Genomic DNA, 19294 nt, shown 5'->3' with positions numbered 1-19294 from the left:
TTACAGCAATGCCAGATCCTTAACCCACTGAGCGAGGCCAAGGATAGAACCTGCTTCCTCATGGATACTAGTTGGGTTCATTACTGTTAAGCCACAACGGGAACTCTGAGAAATATCTGAAGAGACTGTTTTTCTGAAACAAGTTTTTAAGCTAATAATCTGTTTGATTCCTTTTCAGACACCATTGTGGTTTTTAACCCTTGCCCAATGGATTTTTCCATTAAAGCTTTAAAACAGAACAGCTAAATTACCTAATTTTTGTTAACTTTTGTCCTAATTACTTTAATCAAGATTCTGTCCTGAATTTTACCTATTTACAGTATTTTTAACCCATCTTCATTTTTTTTTTTTCCGTCTTTTTGCCTTTTGAGGGCCACTCCTGTGGCATATGGAGGTTCCCAGGCTAGGGGTAAAATCGGAGCTGCAGCCACCGGCCCACACCAGAGCCACAGCAACACGGGATCCGAGCTGCGTCTGCAACCTACACCACAGCTCACGGCCACGCCGGATCCTTAACCCACTGAGCAAGGTCAGGGATTGAACTCGCAACCTCATGGTTCCCAGTCGGATCCGTAAACCACTGAGCCACCACGGGAACTCTGCCATCTTCATTTTTTTTTCTGACTTTCAGGTCTTGTAGTTTTCCCCTTGCTGAAACTAAAAACCTGCTGTTTTATTGTCCACAATTGTTAATCCAATTATGCTCAAGTTTATGTTACCTTGTCACTCTTGAAAAACATTTTAAAGCCAAAATTATCAGGTTATAAATTCCAGAAAAGTCTAATTCCTAACCTTAAGTATTTTATTGAGTTTAGTTGTTGTAATGAGAATTAAATTTTAACCAACAGGAAATAACTAAATTATCTTGTAAAAAGTGCATTAAAAATAACTTTGCTGGAGTTTCCACTGTGGTGCTGTGGGTTAAGGATCTATTGTTGTCTCTGAGGCAGCACAGATTCAGTCTGGCTGGGAACTTCCATATGCTGCAGGAATGGCCAAAAAAGAAAAAATAAAATAGTTTTGATGTTGGGTATTGCCTTACACTCAGTGAAGCCATCATATTCTATTTTATTGATTGACTGATTGATCGATTGCTTGCTTTTTAGGACCACACCTGTGGCATGTGGAGGTTCCCAGGCTAAGGGTCGAATTGGAACTATAGCTGCTGGCCTACAGCTTACGCCACAGTTACAGCAACAGGGATCCGAGCTACATCTGCGATCTACACCACAGCTCGCGGCAACACCAGATCTCCTACCGACTGAGCGAGGCCAGGGATAGACCCCGCATCATCATGGATACTAGTTGGATTCACTTCTACTACGCCACAACGGGAATTCCAATATATTCTATTCTATTTTAAATATCAGAAATTTAATTTTACAGATTTCATTTTCTGTGCAGCATCTAGAATGTACTCCATATAGATGTATAAATGAGTGATGTGTCAAATACGAAGTAAAATATAGAAAGTAAAGGCTTTAAAACCTTTCTTAGTTCATGTTAGTAAATGCATAAGCATTTCAGTATAGTTACACTGTTTCAGTGTGACTTCTCCAAACTGCAGCTACTTAGTCTTTTCTAATCAAGTTAGTGTTTCCTTAGTACTTGGGTGCTGTGTGTCACTGATTACTATTTCATCGTCACGTGCTTTTATTTGTTTATTTTTCTATCCAAGTTGATTTTCACGTATAGGTTTTAGGCTTTTAAGTTTATTTCAGTTTCCGTTAGGCCTAGAAATGTAAAATGAATTTTTGTACTTTGGAAATTCTGGACCCTAAAGATCATTTATCTCTAGGGTCTAGGGTTTCCAGAGAAATGTTTACACATTCACAGCTTTGTCTTTGTACCACATTAATTAAGATCAAGATGACTCAAGCAATACATCATTCTATTTGGTGTAACTTCTCTTTCACTATACATTTTATGCAAGTCTCTCGAGCAACTTAAATATTTTTTAACATTTGCCTACAAAATAGAGACAGGTAGAGACTAAATATTTTTATCCTAGAATCTCCTTTCTTGAATAGGATTCACAGTAGTCATAACTCATTTTACAATATACCCCATGGTGCAGACCTTCCTGTTGAAAACGCTTTGTATTTTGTTGCCATATATTATGTTACAGACATTGCTGTATGTTGGATTTGAATGGACGTATCTTCCTTTTATATCTGTTTTGTCACCATGGACTATGAATATGCCTCAGACATGTTATTTTTTCCCCAGTTTCTGTTTTTGTATGTAACAGGCTTGTTTGTTTACTCATTTTAAAATATTCATGCCTATTCTAAATAGTTCAAAATCCTTTTTCTTTTTCCTTTTTTTTTTTTTAATGCTACTTTTAGGGCTGTCCACCACCCTGGCTCATAACCAATCTATTCTTTCTAAAAAGGAGATACGAGTATGTTTTCATTAGTAGCAAGTTTTCCTCTCTTGTTGTGAAGAATTAATGTCATACGATAAAGTATGTCTTAAATTCCTCTTTTCATTTCATTTAGTTTTTAGTGCTCAAACCGCTCATTGTTTTTATTTTATTGTTATTAGAAACAATTGAATCCAGCCTTTTGGGCTAGACCATGATGGAAGATGATAGAAGACAGACAATACGTGTATACATATATAATATATACATAACTAGGCCACTTTGCTGTACAGCAGAAATTGGCACAACACTGTACAACAATTATACTTTAATAAAAAATCAAAACAATTTTACAAACAAAATAAGACCAGGAAAAAATGAAACTATTGTGGGATCATTTGATTATTACTTCATATCGTTCCTCATTTGGGAATCTTATTAAATCTCTTCTTTGCAGTCAATTTGTTAGGTTTTATAAACTCAAAACACAAGCTCTGAAACCTAATTAGTTGACCCTTGATCAATATAGGTTTGAACCTCTTGGGTCCCCTCAGGTACACAGACTTTTTTCAATAGTAAATACTGCAGGGCCACACAGTCCCAAGTCAGTGATAGAATGTGAGGATGTGGAGCTGTGGATTCAGAGGTACCTTGGATGTAACAGAGGGCCGCTTATAAATCACACGGGGATTTTTGACGTTTTGGAGGGTCAGCACCCCCATCTCTCCGTTGTTCAAAGGTCCACTCTACTAGAAATATAATAAACAGTCATGAGCTAAGACCAGGTGTTACTCGCTAAGGTAGAAAGTCCAAAGCCATATATTTTCAGACTAAGACTACAGCTGGAATCATTGCCTACAAGAATCTACTAACGGAAGCCAGTGGTAGTTCCTTCATGTCTTTTGTCCAGAGAAATTTAGTTTTATTGTTCTAGTGTGTGCTACCCTGCAACAGATTTCTTCCCTCAGACGTATCAGTTAAGAAGATGATCATCTATTAAGTACAGTAATTTTTTAAATTTCGTAAGTAAATGTGGCCAAGAAATATTTTTTATGACTTCATGTTATTAACGTTTAGTCTTACACTTTTATCTTTATAGAGACATCTGAAGTGTACATAATTAAAATCATGTATCCCATATTGTTTTTCATTATGTCTTTCTCCAGGTCTAAAATTCAAAAGCCTCAATGATCTGGTGAAGGAGATGGTAAGAGAACAATTTAAATATTTTCAAAATGACATGCAAGAGACCATAGCACAGCTCTTCAAGACCATATCAACTCTCTCAGAGGACCTTGAAAACACCAAGCAAATAGTTCAACAAGTTAATGAATCTGTGGTTTCAGTAGCAGCCCAGCAAAAATCTGTTTCAATGCAGGACAATAGGCCCACTTCGACAGAGATATTGGATCTAAAAAATCGCATTGTGAATATAAGACAAGAAATGACTTTTACATGTGAGAAGCCAATTAAAGAGCTAGAAGCAAAGCAGACTCATTTAGAAGGTGCTCTAGAACAGGAGCACTCAAGGAGTTTTCTGTATTATGAGTCCCTCAACAAGACTCTTTCTAAAATGAAGGAAGTGCAAGATCACCTTTTATTAATTGAACGAGGATCAGAGCAGAAGGGTGTTCCAGCTGTTGAATCAATTAGCAAAAATGTCACTGGGCATATGTCTACTCTACAAGAAAATATAAAGAAGCACGGTTTGACACTGCTGCAGATATTTGATGATTTGCACATCCAAGACAACAAAATTAACAATCTCACCCTCACTTTGGAGATGGAGAAGGAATCTGTCAGGGAGGAATGTGAAGACATGTTATCCAAATGCAGAAGGGATTTTAAGTTTCAAATTAAGGACACAGAAGAGAATTTACAAGTTTTAAACCAAACCTTGGCTGAGGTTCTCTTTCCAATGGATGATAAAATGGACAAAATGAATGAGCGGCTAAATGACTTGACTTATGACATGGAGATTCTTCAGCCTTTGCTGGAGCAGAGAACATCACTTAGAGAGACCATGACATATGAACAACCAAAAGAAGCAGTAGCTACACAGAAAAAAGTGGAAAATCTGACTAGTGCTGTCAACAGTCTAAATTTTCTCATCAAAGAACTTACAAAAAGATACAACTTGCTTAGAAATGAAGTACAGACTCGTAGTGAAGCCTTAGACAGACGTATCAATGAACATACCTTAGAAACAGAAGATGGTCTAAATAAGACAATAACTATTATAAATAATGCCATTGATTCCATTCAAGATAACTACGTGTTAAAAGAGACTTTAAATACAATAAAGCATAATCCTGAGGCCCATCAAAAATGTAGCCAAAATATGGAAACTGTTTTGACATTTATTTCTCAGTTCCAACATTTGAATGATTCTATTCAGATTTTGGTCAATGACAATCAGAAATATAACTTAGTTTTACAAGTTGCCAAGGCTCTTGCATATATTCCTAAAGATGAAAAACTAAGTCTTTACAACTTTCAGAAGATTTCTCAAATGTTCAATGAAACCAGTTCCCAAGTCACGACATACCAGCAGAATTTGAGTCATTTGGAGGAAAAAATACTTGCAGCCACAAAGATTTCCAAAAATTTTGAAACTCGGTTGCAAGGTATTGAGTTTAAAGTGAACAAGACACTCATACCTTATTATGTTTCATTTAAAAAAGGCAGTGTGCCTGCAAATGAGAGAGACCAAGCTCTACAATGGCAGGCATTAAATTCCAGATTTAAAGCACTGGAAACCAAATCCATCCACTTTTCCATTAATTTCTCTTTACTTAACAAAACTCTCTATGAAGCTTTAACAATGTGTCACGATGCTTCCACCAGCATTTCAGAACTGAATGCTACCATGCCTGAGAGGATCAAAGCTTCCCTACCAGATATCCTGCTTCTTCAGAAAGGTCTGACGGAATTTGTCGAATCGGTAGTTGAAATAAAAACTCAAACTGCCCTATCTAATTTAACTCAGTATATAAATCAGTCATTGTCTGGTAGTTTTGCAAATGTTGTCAAGTCACAGAAGCAAATGAAACTATCGCTGAAGAAACCCAATCCACTTAAGAAACCAAACGTGAATCTGACCACTGCCCTGATAGGCCGGACCCAAAGAAACACAGACAGCCTTGTACTTCCTGGTAAGCAATTGCCAAAAAATAACTTTTAATCTTTTTTTTTTTTTTTCTATTTAAGTGGTATTTAGTCGATCTGTATTGTTTAGCAAGACCATAAGATATAAGGGCATTTGAACTTGGTAAATAGTTTAATTCAAAGATCCCTGATACAGAATTTGAATCTGATTTCATCCTATGTAAAGCAGGCATCAATACAAATGTTTATAGTATAAATATTTGTCTACATGTTTCGTAACTTTTTTTCTGACAAGGTCCCAATAAGACAATCAAGTTTGCTCTTTTCTTGGCATATGTAATTAAAGGAAGCTGTTAGACAATGAGCTGCTTAGTGAATAAGACCAGATTGTATCCTGTTCATTTTGATGTTACCTGGCAAAGTGTCTGGTAAGCAATAGGAAGTCAATGAATATCAGTGGAAAACTTTCTGTTTGAACGAATGCAGTTAGCAGGGCTTCAATTTGGGTAGATCATAGAAGGCCTTGAACAACAAGCCACATGTCTTGGTCCTTTGAGCTACTTTAGCAAAATACCACTGACCAAGTAGCTTATAAACAACCAAAATTTATTTTGTGAAGTGTTAGAGGCTGTGAAGTCAAAAATCAGGGTGCCAGCATGGTCATGTTCTGGTGGGGGCCCTCTTCCTGGTTCATAGCCAATAACTTGGTACATGCTTGCTGGGTCCCCACGTGGTGGACAGGATGAGGGAGCTTTGTGGGGTCTCTTATAAGAACACGAATCCCCTCATGAGGGCTCCACCCTCATCTCCTAAGTACTGCCCTCCAAAAGTCCCACCTCCTGATATCATCAACTCTGAGGGTTAGGGTTTTGACATATAAATTTGGGGGAGACATATTCAAGGCATTTAGACATGATTTTGTCAAGACTGGTCTTTGAAAATTTCAAGCAGAGGGTTGGGTGTGGTGAGAACTGTGTCTCAGAAGCATGAAGTTAGCAGTCGTGTGTAACATGGCTACAAAGAATGAAATTAAAAATACCCATTGGACATTATTGACGAAAGCAGTAAAAGCCTGATCGAAGGAAGGGGTGTTGAAACAGAGGAAATGGGTATGAATAATGTTGTAAAGGTACAATCAACAGACACAGAAGGACAGTGGGAAGATGAGTGATCTGAGGAATAACAAATCATGGTTCTGGTCTTATTTGCTTCAGTAAGTTTCTGTGTAGCCTTGAGGAGGTTCACCTTTCTGTGCCCCAGCTTCTTCCTCTTATGGGGCGGGATTGCAGTAGGTATTTCGTGGAGCTTGTTAGTAGGAGTATGCTGCAGACTCAATCCCTGTAAACAACATGAGCTGTTCGCAGCCCGCATGCACGACACTTGGGGAGGAAAGAGAACTAGAATATTCTGAGACTTTGCATTTGGGAAATGAAAAGAGTAGCCATACTACTGACAGATGTTATAACCACCAAAAGAGAAGCATACCTGTGGGAGGAAAGAGAAATTGAGCGCCTTGCATATAAACGATGTAATAGCCGCTCTGTATGAAAGAAATGTCTTATGAAGATGTTTGGCATATGAGTAATATTAAAGAAACTTGCCACAAGGAAAAGAATAGCTCACTGACTCTTACTAAAAGAAAGAGCAGTGTACCTCTCATATGAAGCTGCTGTTAAGTCGTACACTCATTTGGATGCATTTTGTATTTTATTGCTTTTTTAATCATAAAAAGGGTAGTCATTATCCTACCATAACATGACCCATCATATTTCATCTCCAAATGTTCCGATAATATTAAAAATCACAGAATGATACAGAGTCGTCTCTTGACTATTTAAACCATTATATTTATTTATGACTCCCTTCAAATTATTCTGACCCAGGAAGATTAATCTCCCCCTGTGGGATCATAGAAGAAATCATGTAGACGTACCTGTTTCCAAGAGAAGGGTAGTATTTCAGTATAAGATGTTCTTACAATAATAATTTTAGGGAAAATAATGAGTCTTTCCTTTTCCATACTCTTTTAATCGATGGACTTGTGGATACCTCCAGTGAGTTTCAGTTAAGCTCTACAGGCTGTGTACAGGTACACCCCAGGTGAACTGTGTCATTTTTTTTTTTCCTTAAACCAAAAAATACTTGTATCTAGACAGTTAAGTATAAATTTAAATAGCTTCAAAATTAATTAAGAGGCTTAATAGAACATAATAACAAATAGATTTTTATAGTATAAAGAATGCACTCAATATTGGGCTTCATGGGCTAATAACTCAGTACTGATTCTCTTTTTTTCGGAGATGCCTTGAGAAAATTGTTCCTGTTACTTCATTTACTGTAAGTAGAATTTTTATAGGCCTAAAGTTAATAATTAATTAAAAGTTCTTTATTTTATCTTTGTAAAGATAACCCCTAATGATGTCAGGGCAATAAAGATATATTGGCCTAATTTCATATGTGGGGTGGATTTTCACTGTATGCAGGAGCAGCAACATAATGTACAGGGCCCTTTCAACTGGATGTGTAGATATGCATGCTCATTAAGCCGCTCTGCTTTTATGCACCATAAAACCAATGGCATTCCTTGGACAGTTGAGCAGGCAAAGTCTATGCCAGGTAATGAAACCAGTGAACTCAGACTTACTTCTCCTCTAAAAATAAACCAATTGCAAAATAAATCACTTATTTTAATACCCCTTTCCTAGAAACCCTTTGATACCAGAGGTAAGACCCTCTGACACAATAGTTAAACCTGGCTGTGTTTCCTTTGACGGCTGCTATGAGATTATAAACACTGTCTAGCCACATTCCCCCCCACCTCATCCTGGAAGATAATTTATCATCATTATACACATCTCACAATAATATTATTTAGATTACAGTCACTCTCACTTGCAGAATAACTGGAGTTTGTAGAAAGAAAAACCATATAAACATAGTTTTAAAACTGCCAGCTTGATTTTAATAAATGATACTCTCCTTCGGAGTCTAATAATCATAATACTATAATGCTGTAATAGTAGATACCATGTATTAATACTTGTGCAAATTATACTTTATATATGCCTTCTTTTAATATCTATGAGGTGTCTATTATTATGCTTACTTTGAAGATGATAAATTAACACTCAGAGAGATAAAGTAAGGTATCTTGCAACTAGTAAGTGATGGAGCCTGCCTCCTGGTCTGTGGGACTCAGGGCTCAGCTCAGCTGCTGTACTCAAGTCGATTGCGAAGGATGTTCACCTTCCATCCTCTTCCTTCTGCATGTGCTTGATGGGTTCTCTCTCTCCCAGAGTCCGGCCATATCTGAATATTCCATATGGCCAGAGTAGATGTTCCCGGAGAGTTTTCTTGAGGAGCCAAATACAGCCACTTGTTTCTGTGCTGACCAGAAGGCAGTCAAGGGGCTGCTTTTTAATTTAGCTTTGCTGTGATAATGGCCACTGGGCAGTTGTCACCGAAAGTCACCGTCCGTTGCTCACAAGGTCTTCTTCAGGCTGATGCAGTAGGAGACAAAATTCAGTGTCATCTTCCCCATCACTGTCCTCTGAACCATTCCCACATTCCATTATGTGAATTATAATTCAGTCCATAACAGGACCAGTCATGTAGGCACCCTCTGCCTAGCACATACCACAACGCCACACTCTCAGGGGAAAGCCGAAGTTCAGTATAAACCATATTATCTGTACAAAGGGTCAGGGCACAGCAAATGACAATTTCAAGTAAGAAAATGGAGAGAAGCCACGTTCCCAGGTATGGATCAAGGACAAATCCTTGCAAATTCACCTTTCTAGACGTAGCAGTCTTCTATTTCTGCTCATGATCTTAAAGGTATTCTTTTGTGTCAGAGTTGTTTAGCAAGCCTGTCTTCTGGGGATAGCTTCCCCACTTTGTGTCAATAAAACATATCAGTGTTGAAGAGAATATTAAATGAACTAGTTTTTATTCATTGTTCCCTGAGGGAAGAAAAAATTCCCCCAGGTTTCCAGAGGATTCCTCTTTGTACGGAATGATGACAGTTGGAGAGAGGATGCTGACAAAATTGACAACCCTTTTCTGCGCTGTGTCTTTCCATCATGTGACTATGATATCTAAGGTGAATGGTCAGAAACCCACCCGTTTGATGCTCACATCTGAACCAAAATTTATAACATGTGGTCTGACAATAAAAAGGAAAGTGGGACAGGATACCCCTGCCTCTGCTTGGATTTGTTTCCCAACAACAATCTCAACAATAGGCTGCTTCTTTGACACAAAAGATTTGAAACCAGATTTGATTAATAACTGGTCTACACTTAACCACAATGAGTAGATATCTTTCCACTTGTCCATAACAACACTCAGAATTCAAAATTGTACACGACAGTATTACTGAGTGTTTGTTGATTGTTAAACATGAAAAAGAATGTGTTAAACATGAAAAATTATTAAATCACAGACCATGACCGTGTGGCCCTGTGTCTGCATGGACATGTTACTTGCATCTTGACAAAAATATGTAAATATATGTTTAGTAGAAAACAGCTAATTGAAAAGACACTTAGAATAAAGAATAAAATCAACATTTAAATAAAGCATTGGTAATGGGACTGTGTGTCATTCCATCAATGGAAATAGGAAGGTTAAGTAGAAAGTATAGATGTACACATGAAGAGAAATTTAGTCTGATGCATTAAAGATCTATTACCCCTACAGAAATGTCCAACAATCAGTCAGTAATGTAGGTCTCAAACCAGAAGAGGATTTGTAGATTAAAGTGGGAAATTATTTGCACAGAGGTGATATTTGAGGGCACAAAAGTGAATGAGGTAGCTGGAGAAAAAGAAGAGAACTGGAGATAGAAACATGGAGATTTCCTTTAGTTGAAGAGAGTAGAAAAATAAAAGTGAGAGATACGCAGAGAAGACGAGTGATCAAAACCAGGAAAGTGTGGCGTTCCCGTCCTGGTGCAGTGGTTAACGAATCCAACTAGGAACCATGAGGTTGCGGGTTCGATCCCTGGCCTCGCTCAGTGGGTTAAGGATCTGGCGTGGCTGTGAGCTGTGGTGTGGGTCGCAGACGCGGCTGGGATCCCATGTTGCTGTGGCTCTGGTGTAGGCCAGTCAGCGACAGCTCTGATTAGACCCCTAGCCTGGGAACCTCCATATGCCGCAGGAAGCGGCCCTAGAAAAGGCAAAAAGACAAAAACAAAAACAAACAAACAAACAAACAAAACCCAGGAAAGTGCATGTATCTCTGAATTAAAAGTCTTTAAGAAAAAGACAAAAAGACAGTGATGTAGAAGGACTTGTGCCAAGAAAATAATAGAAGTAAAAATGTTGGGGAGATAGGTTTGTCCATGGTATGATTCACATAGTTAAATTCACTGTTTCTATTGTTCGGTCTACAGATTTTAACAAATGTGTAGTCATGTAATCACCGCAACAATCCGATGGAGAACAGTTCTACCATCCCCACAATGCCCTCCTGTACCTCTGTGGGCCAACCCTCCCTACCCTCCCCGTCCTTGGCAAGCAGTGATGTGTTCTCTTGCTTTAGCCTTTCATCTTTTCCAGAGCATCCTTTAAAGGAAATCATACTGTCACATTCCGGTGGACGCTTTTGCATCTGGCTTCTTTCACTCAGTACAGCGTCTCTGCGCGTCATTCCTATCATTGCATGTCTTCCTGTTCGTTACTGAGCAGGAGTCCATTGTGTGGATGCACTACAGGTGGTTTATCCATGTACCAGTTGGAGGATATTTTGGTTGTTTCCAGTTTGGGAAGATTATGAATAAAGCTGCTGTAAACACTCACACACAGGTTTTTGTGTACACATACATTTTGATTTCTCTTGAGTTAAAATGTAGCAGTAGCATAGCTGGGTACAGTAAGAAAAATATAGTTTTAACTTCATAGGGACTGGCCAATTGTTTGCCATTTCCGCTGGTAATGTATGAGAATTCTAAATGCTCACAACCTTGTTTATTTTACCACTTTAATAGATATGCTGTTGTATCTGTGATTTTCTTTTGCATTTTCCTAATGACTACAGTCGTTGAGTATATTTCAATGTATTTGCTATTTTTTATACTTCTTTTGATTCAAAATTATGACTCGAAAGAAAAAGGCAAAAACAGATGACAGTTTCTAAGAACATTAAACTTCCTGGGCTATGGCTTAAGATAAATGAAAATAGTTTAATGACAAGGGTTAAAGTAAACTAGTTGGGATAGGGCTAATATATTTGGTAAAGATTGCTGATATAATTAAATGAGCTTTAAATTATACCTGAAGTATTGAGAAAAAAGATCTCAGAAACAATGTCAAGAACAGATGTGATTATAAAAGAACAAAAATACAAACTGATCATTTGAAGGGAAGGTAGTAGAGATGGTTGGAAACAATAGTTCCTTTCATCTATACACCAAAGAATCGAATATGAGTGATTAGAGCAATTGAGAATTTAATATAAACAACTAATAACTTGTCTAGAAGGTGTTGGAAAGGGGCATATGAAGTATTTTTAGAGCAATGGAAGGATGTCTTATTTGATAGAAATAATTTTTATAAGTAATGCTATAGAATAGCACAGAAATTAATGTCTCCAAATGTATGTGGGTGAGAACACGTTAGAGAGTGTTGGAATCAGGATGAAAGATAAAGAAAAGTTATAATATTGTGTGGGCATGGTACTAGAGCAGATATTAGTGGATTTGTATAATGCTTTCCTCTGTGTATGAAAAAACTCGCCCAGAGGCCGTGATAGGTCCCCTTGCTCACCAATTAGAAACTCCATTCTACCCTAAGTTGGGATCAAAGTTATCTGCCTTCTGCAATGTTACTGTTTAAATGAGGACATTTTAAAAAATAAAATCCTGGTGCTAAAGTAGAACTAAGTATTAAAAATTAAAATTAGAAATATTTTAAATAAAGTAAAAATGATATTAAATAAAACATATATGCTATAAATGAAAATAGAAGGGGAGTTCCCATTGTGGCACAGCAGAAATGAATCCAACTAGTATCCATGAGGATGAGGGTTCAATCCCTGGCCTTGCTCAGTGGGTCAGGGATCTGGTGTTGTCAGGAGCTGTGATGTAGGCCAAAGACATGGCTTGGATCTGGCATTGCTGTGGCTGTGATGTAGGCCAGCAGCTACAGCTCTGATTCAACCCCTAGCCTGGGAACTTCCATATGCCACAGGTGTGTTAGAGAGTGTTGGAATCTCAAAAAGCAAAGAAATAAAAAAGAAGAAGGAAGGAAAGAAAATAGAAGAAGATATCAGCATAAAGTACCCCTTCATTTTATTCTTCAAACACCTATTGAGTAAGCGATGAATGAGGGCTGAGAAAGACTGAGGGCACAGAGTGCTAAGTTCAACACAACCCATCTTCTCATTGAGTCTATAGATTAAACAAGTAATTAAAATAAAGAATGGTAAGTATTGGCAAAGATAGAATATTGTGCAAATGTAGGAAGCTCATCAATCAGTTCAAATTTAACACAAGCATTTATGAAATATGGAAGTAGGATTAATAGAAAAGTGTAACTGTGTGACTTGAGCACATATTAGGGCACAGAAAGCAAAGACCAGAACAAATTGAGACTTATGAAACATTCTAAGACATTAGCAAAAGAATTTTAGTCATGTTCAGAGCAGGGCAATGAATATTAAAAGATTAGTTATGCTATTTGCACAAGATAGTGGGATGTTGAGTTGGCAGAACTTATCTGGCAAAACTTAACTAATTGTACTGATTGCCATCAAAGAATATAAATGGACTGGAAGGAGTTTAAGAGGTTATTGAAGCCCATGGTAGGAGAGAGGTTTTGGAACGTTTGCTTGAAATAATTCCATGTCTCTAAAAAAACATGCCAATGGCATCAAAGCATCAAGATCTACCTGATCTTTGAGAAACTGTGAGAAACAGGGTTGAGTATTAGATTAAGAATTTGGTCAATACTCAGTCTTCTAGTGATTTGTTTATTCACCTCTAAAAAGATAATTCAGCACTTCTGTATGTCAGGCACTGTTCAATAGTTACACAAAATTTGAGCAATAGAAGACCTGAGCCCTGACTCACAAAAGCTCACATTCTATTTAGAAATAAGGACAAGTGAGCAATTTACAGTGCGGTACGATAAAGTGAACAGAACTTTAGAGCATCAGAAAATAATTAAGAGAATTTACATGATTCATTCTATTGAAAGGGATGAGAAAAGAGGTCGAAAGAGAAAATGAAACTATACTGGAGTCTAATTTTTGTTGTTAATTCAAGAACAAATTGCCTATTCAGCACAAATATGTATGTAGGAACTGATAAAGGTGCCTAACCATTTTTTAACATTTTAGTAATAAAGTAGAAAAATATGAGTCAGATGATATACAAAAGTAGATTTGTTGCTAATTACGTAATGAAATACAAATAGCGTCAATTGACAACTCAGTGCCAATCAATCTGTAGTTGTCTGTTTTAAGGCTCTGGTCTTGACATTGATCTGTTAAACATTTTTATCAAAATAGGAATATAGCCCATGTTTTATAACTTTAAATGAAGTAAGATTTATAAACATATCGAACCATTATGTTGTACTCCTAAAACTAACAATATAACATTGTAAATCAACTATACTTCCAAAAATTAATTCTAATGATACAGGCATGCAGTTTGGTCACATTTTGTATGAATTTGAATTATTTAAATATGAAGTAAAATATGAATTTAAATATTTACATATCTCACTTGAGATAAATGTTAAATAACCCTAAATTTAAAAATCATCAAGGACCATGATTTGAAATGAGTGAATTATAAACTATTTACACTGTTTCCACAAGGTGGCCCCATAGTGGTAACTATGTTGCAGTAATGTATTCCAGCCTTTTGTCTTCATTTACCTAATTATGTATATTTATAACCATATTCATAATTTGAAGTTTTCTAAATAAATGAAGTTATTCTTTTTCAAATATGTTAACTGAAACTTGGCATCTCCAGCGAATCAAATATGTTAAGGATCTATCTTATTCTTTTACTGCTGTCGAATATTCCTTGGTGAAAAGATACTGTAATTCATTTAACAAGTTCCCCCATCAATGGTCATTTAGGTGTCCTACAATTTTTCACTAATGCAAATGATATCATAAAAGACTGTCTTGAACAGTTGTCTCTGTATACCTAAGGAAGTGTGTCTAGAATATATATTCTGCCAGGAGAAATTTCTGGCTCAAAGAAAAATGAGCCTTTTTAATTCTGGTAAATATGGTCAAACTGGCCTATACAAAAATTCCAACAGTATAAGCTCCAACCAGCACTGTTTGAAAATGCCCATTTTCCTTCATACTGCAGGACTCTTTTTCTTTTTAAATGTTGCCACTTGACATAAAATATTGGTGGTGGAAATTTACTATTCCTGAATTAGTAGTGAGGTTGAATAAGTTTTAAAAATTTTCATAAGCCTTTATGTTTTTTTGTTCACTGATCTGCCAGCTCCTATTTTATACTCATTTTCACTATTTTTACACTTCACATTCTTTTTCTTTTGGACTGGTCAGAACTTTTCATTTGTTACCAATATTAGTCTTTAGATTGTTGTATGTATTAAAAATCTTTTCTCAATCTGTCACTTATCTCTGAAGTTTGGTTAATAGGTGGCTTCTTTCATGGCAAATAAGTTTTCTTACGTGGTCGAATGTCAGGATTTTTCTTTTATGCTTTCTGAGTTTTCTTTGTTTTTGTTTTCTTTAAGGGAGCTTTCTAAAACAAAGGGAGCTTTCTAAAACAATCATTTTTTCCCCACATTTTGTATTTTTGTACATGTGGAAGGTTTTTCTGGTTCTGCAATTAGCTTAGCAACATTTATTGAATAAAATTCTTTTTCTTCTAATGATTTAAAATATTCCTTTATCATGTATGTTCCAAATATACGTGATTGTGTGTCCAGTTAAGTTGACCAAAATCTGAATATTTAACACCAATAAATGAAATGGATCACAGAATTATCCCCACTTGATAGAAGCAGGAACAGGCTTCAGAAGAAGCTCAGCAAGTTTAAGGGTTCAGGGACTTGCAGGAAGTCCCATAACTACATTGGTGTGTCCCATAACACACTTCACTTATTTCTAATGCAGTGTTTTTCCCACTCTGGTGCAAACTATGATTTGTGATCAACAGGAAAATAGGTCACTTTTACCCTCCTTTATCTTGATTCTTTTTCAGTGACAGAGGAGTATTCAGACTGCAGCAAGTCCCCATGCCAGAATGGGGGCACATGTATCAACGGAAGAACTAGCTTTATCTGTGCGTGTCGACATCCTTTTACTGGTGACAATTGTACCGTCAAGCTGGTGGAGGAAAATGCTTTAGCTCCAGGTAAGAAAGTACATACATCCTTGAATTTGTTCAATGTCACAGACATAAACCTTTTTTTTTTTTTTTTTTTTTACAAATATTTACGAATGAATACTTAGACCTTCTTAATCTGGACTCACTTGAGGGTTAATTCCTTTTACTTCTGAAACTTACTGAATAACATACAGGATTTACAAGTGGAAATGTATTTTTGTCAGGTAAACTCATTTGATATACACTACTTGAAATTTTCAGTGTTGGCATAATATAGGCAGTTTATTGAAAATTCCCCCATCTTATTTTTTTCTTGTGCATCGACTATATATACATATATATATATATATATATGTATATATATATATGTACATCCAACTATTATAAACTTTTTGCCCTTGAACAACTTGTTAAAGAATATATCTTGATTCATATCAGATTTGATCCTTTAAGTGAAGCTTTAGTGGGTGCACAGTATCATGGCTTCTATGAAGGTCAAGTTCATAGTGCCACTTTGACTTGCAGAGGGCTCTCAGGACACGCTCAGATGTATTGAGTAGAACAAGATATTTTTATCCATTTACTTTCATAGTATTAGTTGCATTAGATTTACTTCAAGTTGCACCATTTCTGATTTTTATGCAATAAAAAGTGCGCCAGCGCTTGAAATATATTCTCTTTAAAATGACAAAAATATATTTCAAATCAGGCTTTTAATATGCTGCATAATAGAGTAACTTTAAGTCTGTTTTTAAATCTCAGCCTTTGTAAGTTGATTTGCCATTCATTACAAAGATTGCTTTTGTCTACCAGTCTGCAGTGCATATGATTTCACTGGGTTTCCATTTTAGCCTCTAGCAACTGTTTGACAAGGTACTGGAAAAATTGTTTGTACATCATGTCAGCTTTAATTCCTGCAAGAGGCTTTAAAACATTCAGGCATACCATAATAACCATGGAGTGCTTTGAATTCCTTCATCTCTGGAAAGATCAAAGAAATATGCAAATTAATCTTTGAGGTGTTTCTATGAGGAAGGTGTCTGGTGTTATTGTCATTCTATTCTCTGTCATTCTGGAGAAACTGAGTCTCAGAGAGGCTAAAGGATTTTAGGTAGTTCAGGCAAAAAAAGAGGCAGGGATCCACACACATATGACCTTGTTAAGCCTGTGAATGACCTTTTATCCTATGCTAACCCTTTCTGTAAACAAGATAAAATGATAAAGATGTAAACAGAACAAGATCAGAACATGAAAATTAACTCCATTTTTTTTTTTTTCCTGTTAACAGATTTTTCAAAAGGCTCTTACAGATATGCACCAATGGTGGCATTTTTTGCATCTCATACTTATGGAATGACTACACCCGGTCCTATCCTGTTTAATAACTTGGATGTCAACTATGGAGCCTCATATACTCCAAGTACTGGAAAATTCAGAATTCCCTATCTTGGGGTATATGTTTTTAAGTATACCATTGAGTCATTTAGTGCTCATCTCTCTGGATTTTTAGTGGTGGATGGAGTAGACAAGCTCGCATTCGAGTCTGAAAATATTAACAGGGAAATATACTGCAATAGAGTTTTGACTGGGGATGCCTTATTGGAATTAAATTATGGGCAGGAAGTGTGGTTGCGCCTTGTAAAAGGAACAATTCCCGCCAAATTTCCCCCTGCTACTACATTTAGTGGTTATTTGTTATATCGTACGTAAATTAGCATGAAAGACAGACTGTCACCTTTACTGAGAAACAGCCAGTGTTTTTATTTATCTTTGCATGCACATCTGCTCTGTTTTTGGTTTTTCCACATGAATGAAAACTAACTTTTTAAATCTGAGGAAGACTGTTTCAAGTTTATTTTAGAAAATTATTTGAATATCTTTTGGATAACCTGTATATAAAGGAGTTCTTGCTCCTAGAGAGACTGAGTAGCATAGAAAACAAGATGCATTTGTTCACATACCATTCCTAGTTTTGTTTTTCATCTTAAGGCATGTCACTATAAAGGAATATTATACAATGACAATTGCTCCGTATTGCCAATCACAGTAGTCTTTCCAATAGAACATTTAACTTCTGTTATTCCCTGTGTATATAAATGTGTTTAAGTTCGAGTTAAAATAAAGTACTCAAACACCAAGAAGTGCTTTTTAAACTTTGACTTTTATTCTTCCCTGTTGAGTTGATCAATTTTATACATTACATTTTCTGTTTGTAATCAAAATTTTTAAGGTTGAGCCAGAAACTTGAAATCTGATTAAATACTGTTCCCTTCCTATAAGCAGAGAATAAATGATTGACACAAAATTGAACATTTACACCCAAGTCTAAAGATATAGAAGTGGATCTTTTACCTGCATCCCTCATATAATAACTACAGGGGGAAAATAAAACTTCTCTCATGAGTATCCTATGGCAACATATGCAGACCTGCCTGTATCCTTATGAGAGGTAGATGATATTCCATGGTATTGCGATGATTTATTGGCTATTCCCTCTGCCCTGGTTCTCTTCTCAGCAACTGATTTGTAATGTCTCATTTTATAAGGCAAGTGTTAGTATCATCATTTTTAATAGTTGAAGAAATGGAGATAGCTTACGGAATGGACCAAGCTTCGCAATTAGGATGGACTGAGGCAGGATTTAGAATCAGCCATTCTTCTACAGCACCCACATCCATCCTTCCTCTCTCTTACCCCCTAGAGATGGACCATAATTGACCCAATAATTCCTCATGAATGTCATTGAGATTATCTCCAGTTTCATTAGAGCAGTGTTTTATAGTGAGCACACTTAAACAGACATTCCTTATATTTAACATGGTGTTTCTGAAGAATAGATTCCCATACATTATTATAAAAGCAATAAGTAAAAAGTTTTGGGTATGGCAAATGTTTTTCATGAATTAATTTCACTAAGGCTTACTATAATCCTATGAATAACAAATTAACCATATAAGACATGTATTATGCATAATTTTCCCCCTTACACTGATGAGAAACAGAGGGATGTAGTGGGTACGTAATTTTTCCAGGAGTTCAGCAAATGGTGTGAATTTCAGGGACAAAGGATAAGCATATATTTTAATTTTGCTCAAGTTCTATCATATTACCCTTGAATAGACTCGTACCAGTCCCCAGACCTGTTTTGCTCCAGTGAAAGATTACTCATTACTTCCCAAATATATGCATCGAAACTCATGGTTTTTTAATATCGTCCCTCTTGAATGTGAAAATAGTATCTCCTTATAGCAGAAACTTGAAAATTTTTCAGATTGGCTGACACTTGAAAGCATATATCCATACACAGTTGTACACAAACATTCAGAGTAACTTTCTTTCTAACAGGCAAAAACTAGGTTCTACCCATATGCACAGCAATAGATGACTAGTTAAGCCAACTCTGGCATATCCATACAGCAGAGGACTGCCCATCAATAAAAAGGAATGAACACACCACCATACACATTAACCACATGATAACCTGTAGA

The 19294-nt window shown here is 36.4% G+C and overlaps 1 protein-coding gene across 1 annotated transcript in view; it reads left to right on the top strand.

Moving 5' to 3' along the window:
- The window catches only part of MMRN1 (multimerin 1), a 60675-nt gene extending 42728 nt beyond the window's left edge, over window positions 1–17947 (top strand). Inside the window, exons 6-8 of the mRNA XM_047799275.1 lie at window positions 3532–5520; window positions 15681–15833; window positions 17095–17947. Coding sequence (XP_047655231.1) covers window positions 3532–5520; window positions 15681–15833; window positions 17095–17516 — 2564 coding nt within the window. The 3' untranslated portion in view covers window positions 17517–17947. The remainder of the gene's footprint in view (window positions 1–3531; window positions 5521–15680; window positions 15834–17094) is intronic.
- Window positions 17948–19294: the final 1347 nt, after the last annotated feature.

This window comes from Phacochoerus africanus, chromosome 10 (assembly GCF_016906955.1).
Source record: "Phacochoerus africanus isolate WHEZ1 chromosome 10, ROS_Pafr_v1, whole genome shotgun sequence".
Taxonomy (NCBI): Eukaryota; Metazoa; Chordata; class Mammalia; order Artiodactyla; family Suidae; genus Phacochoerus; species Phacochoerus africanus.
This window is presented reverse-complemented; position numbering and strand designations above follow the sequence as displayed.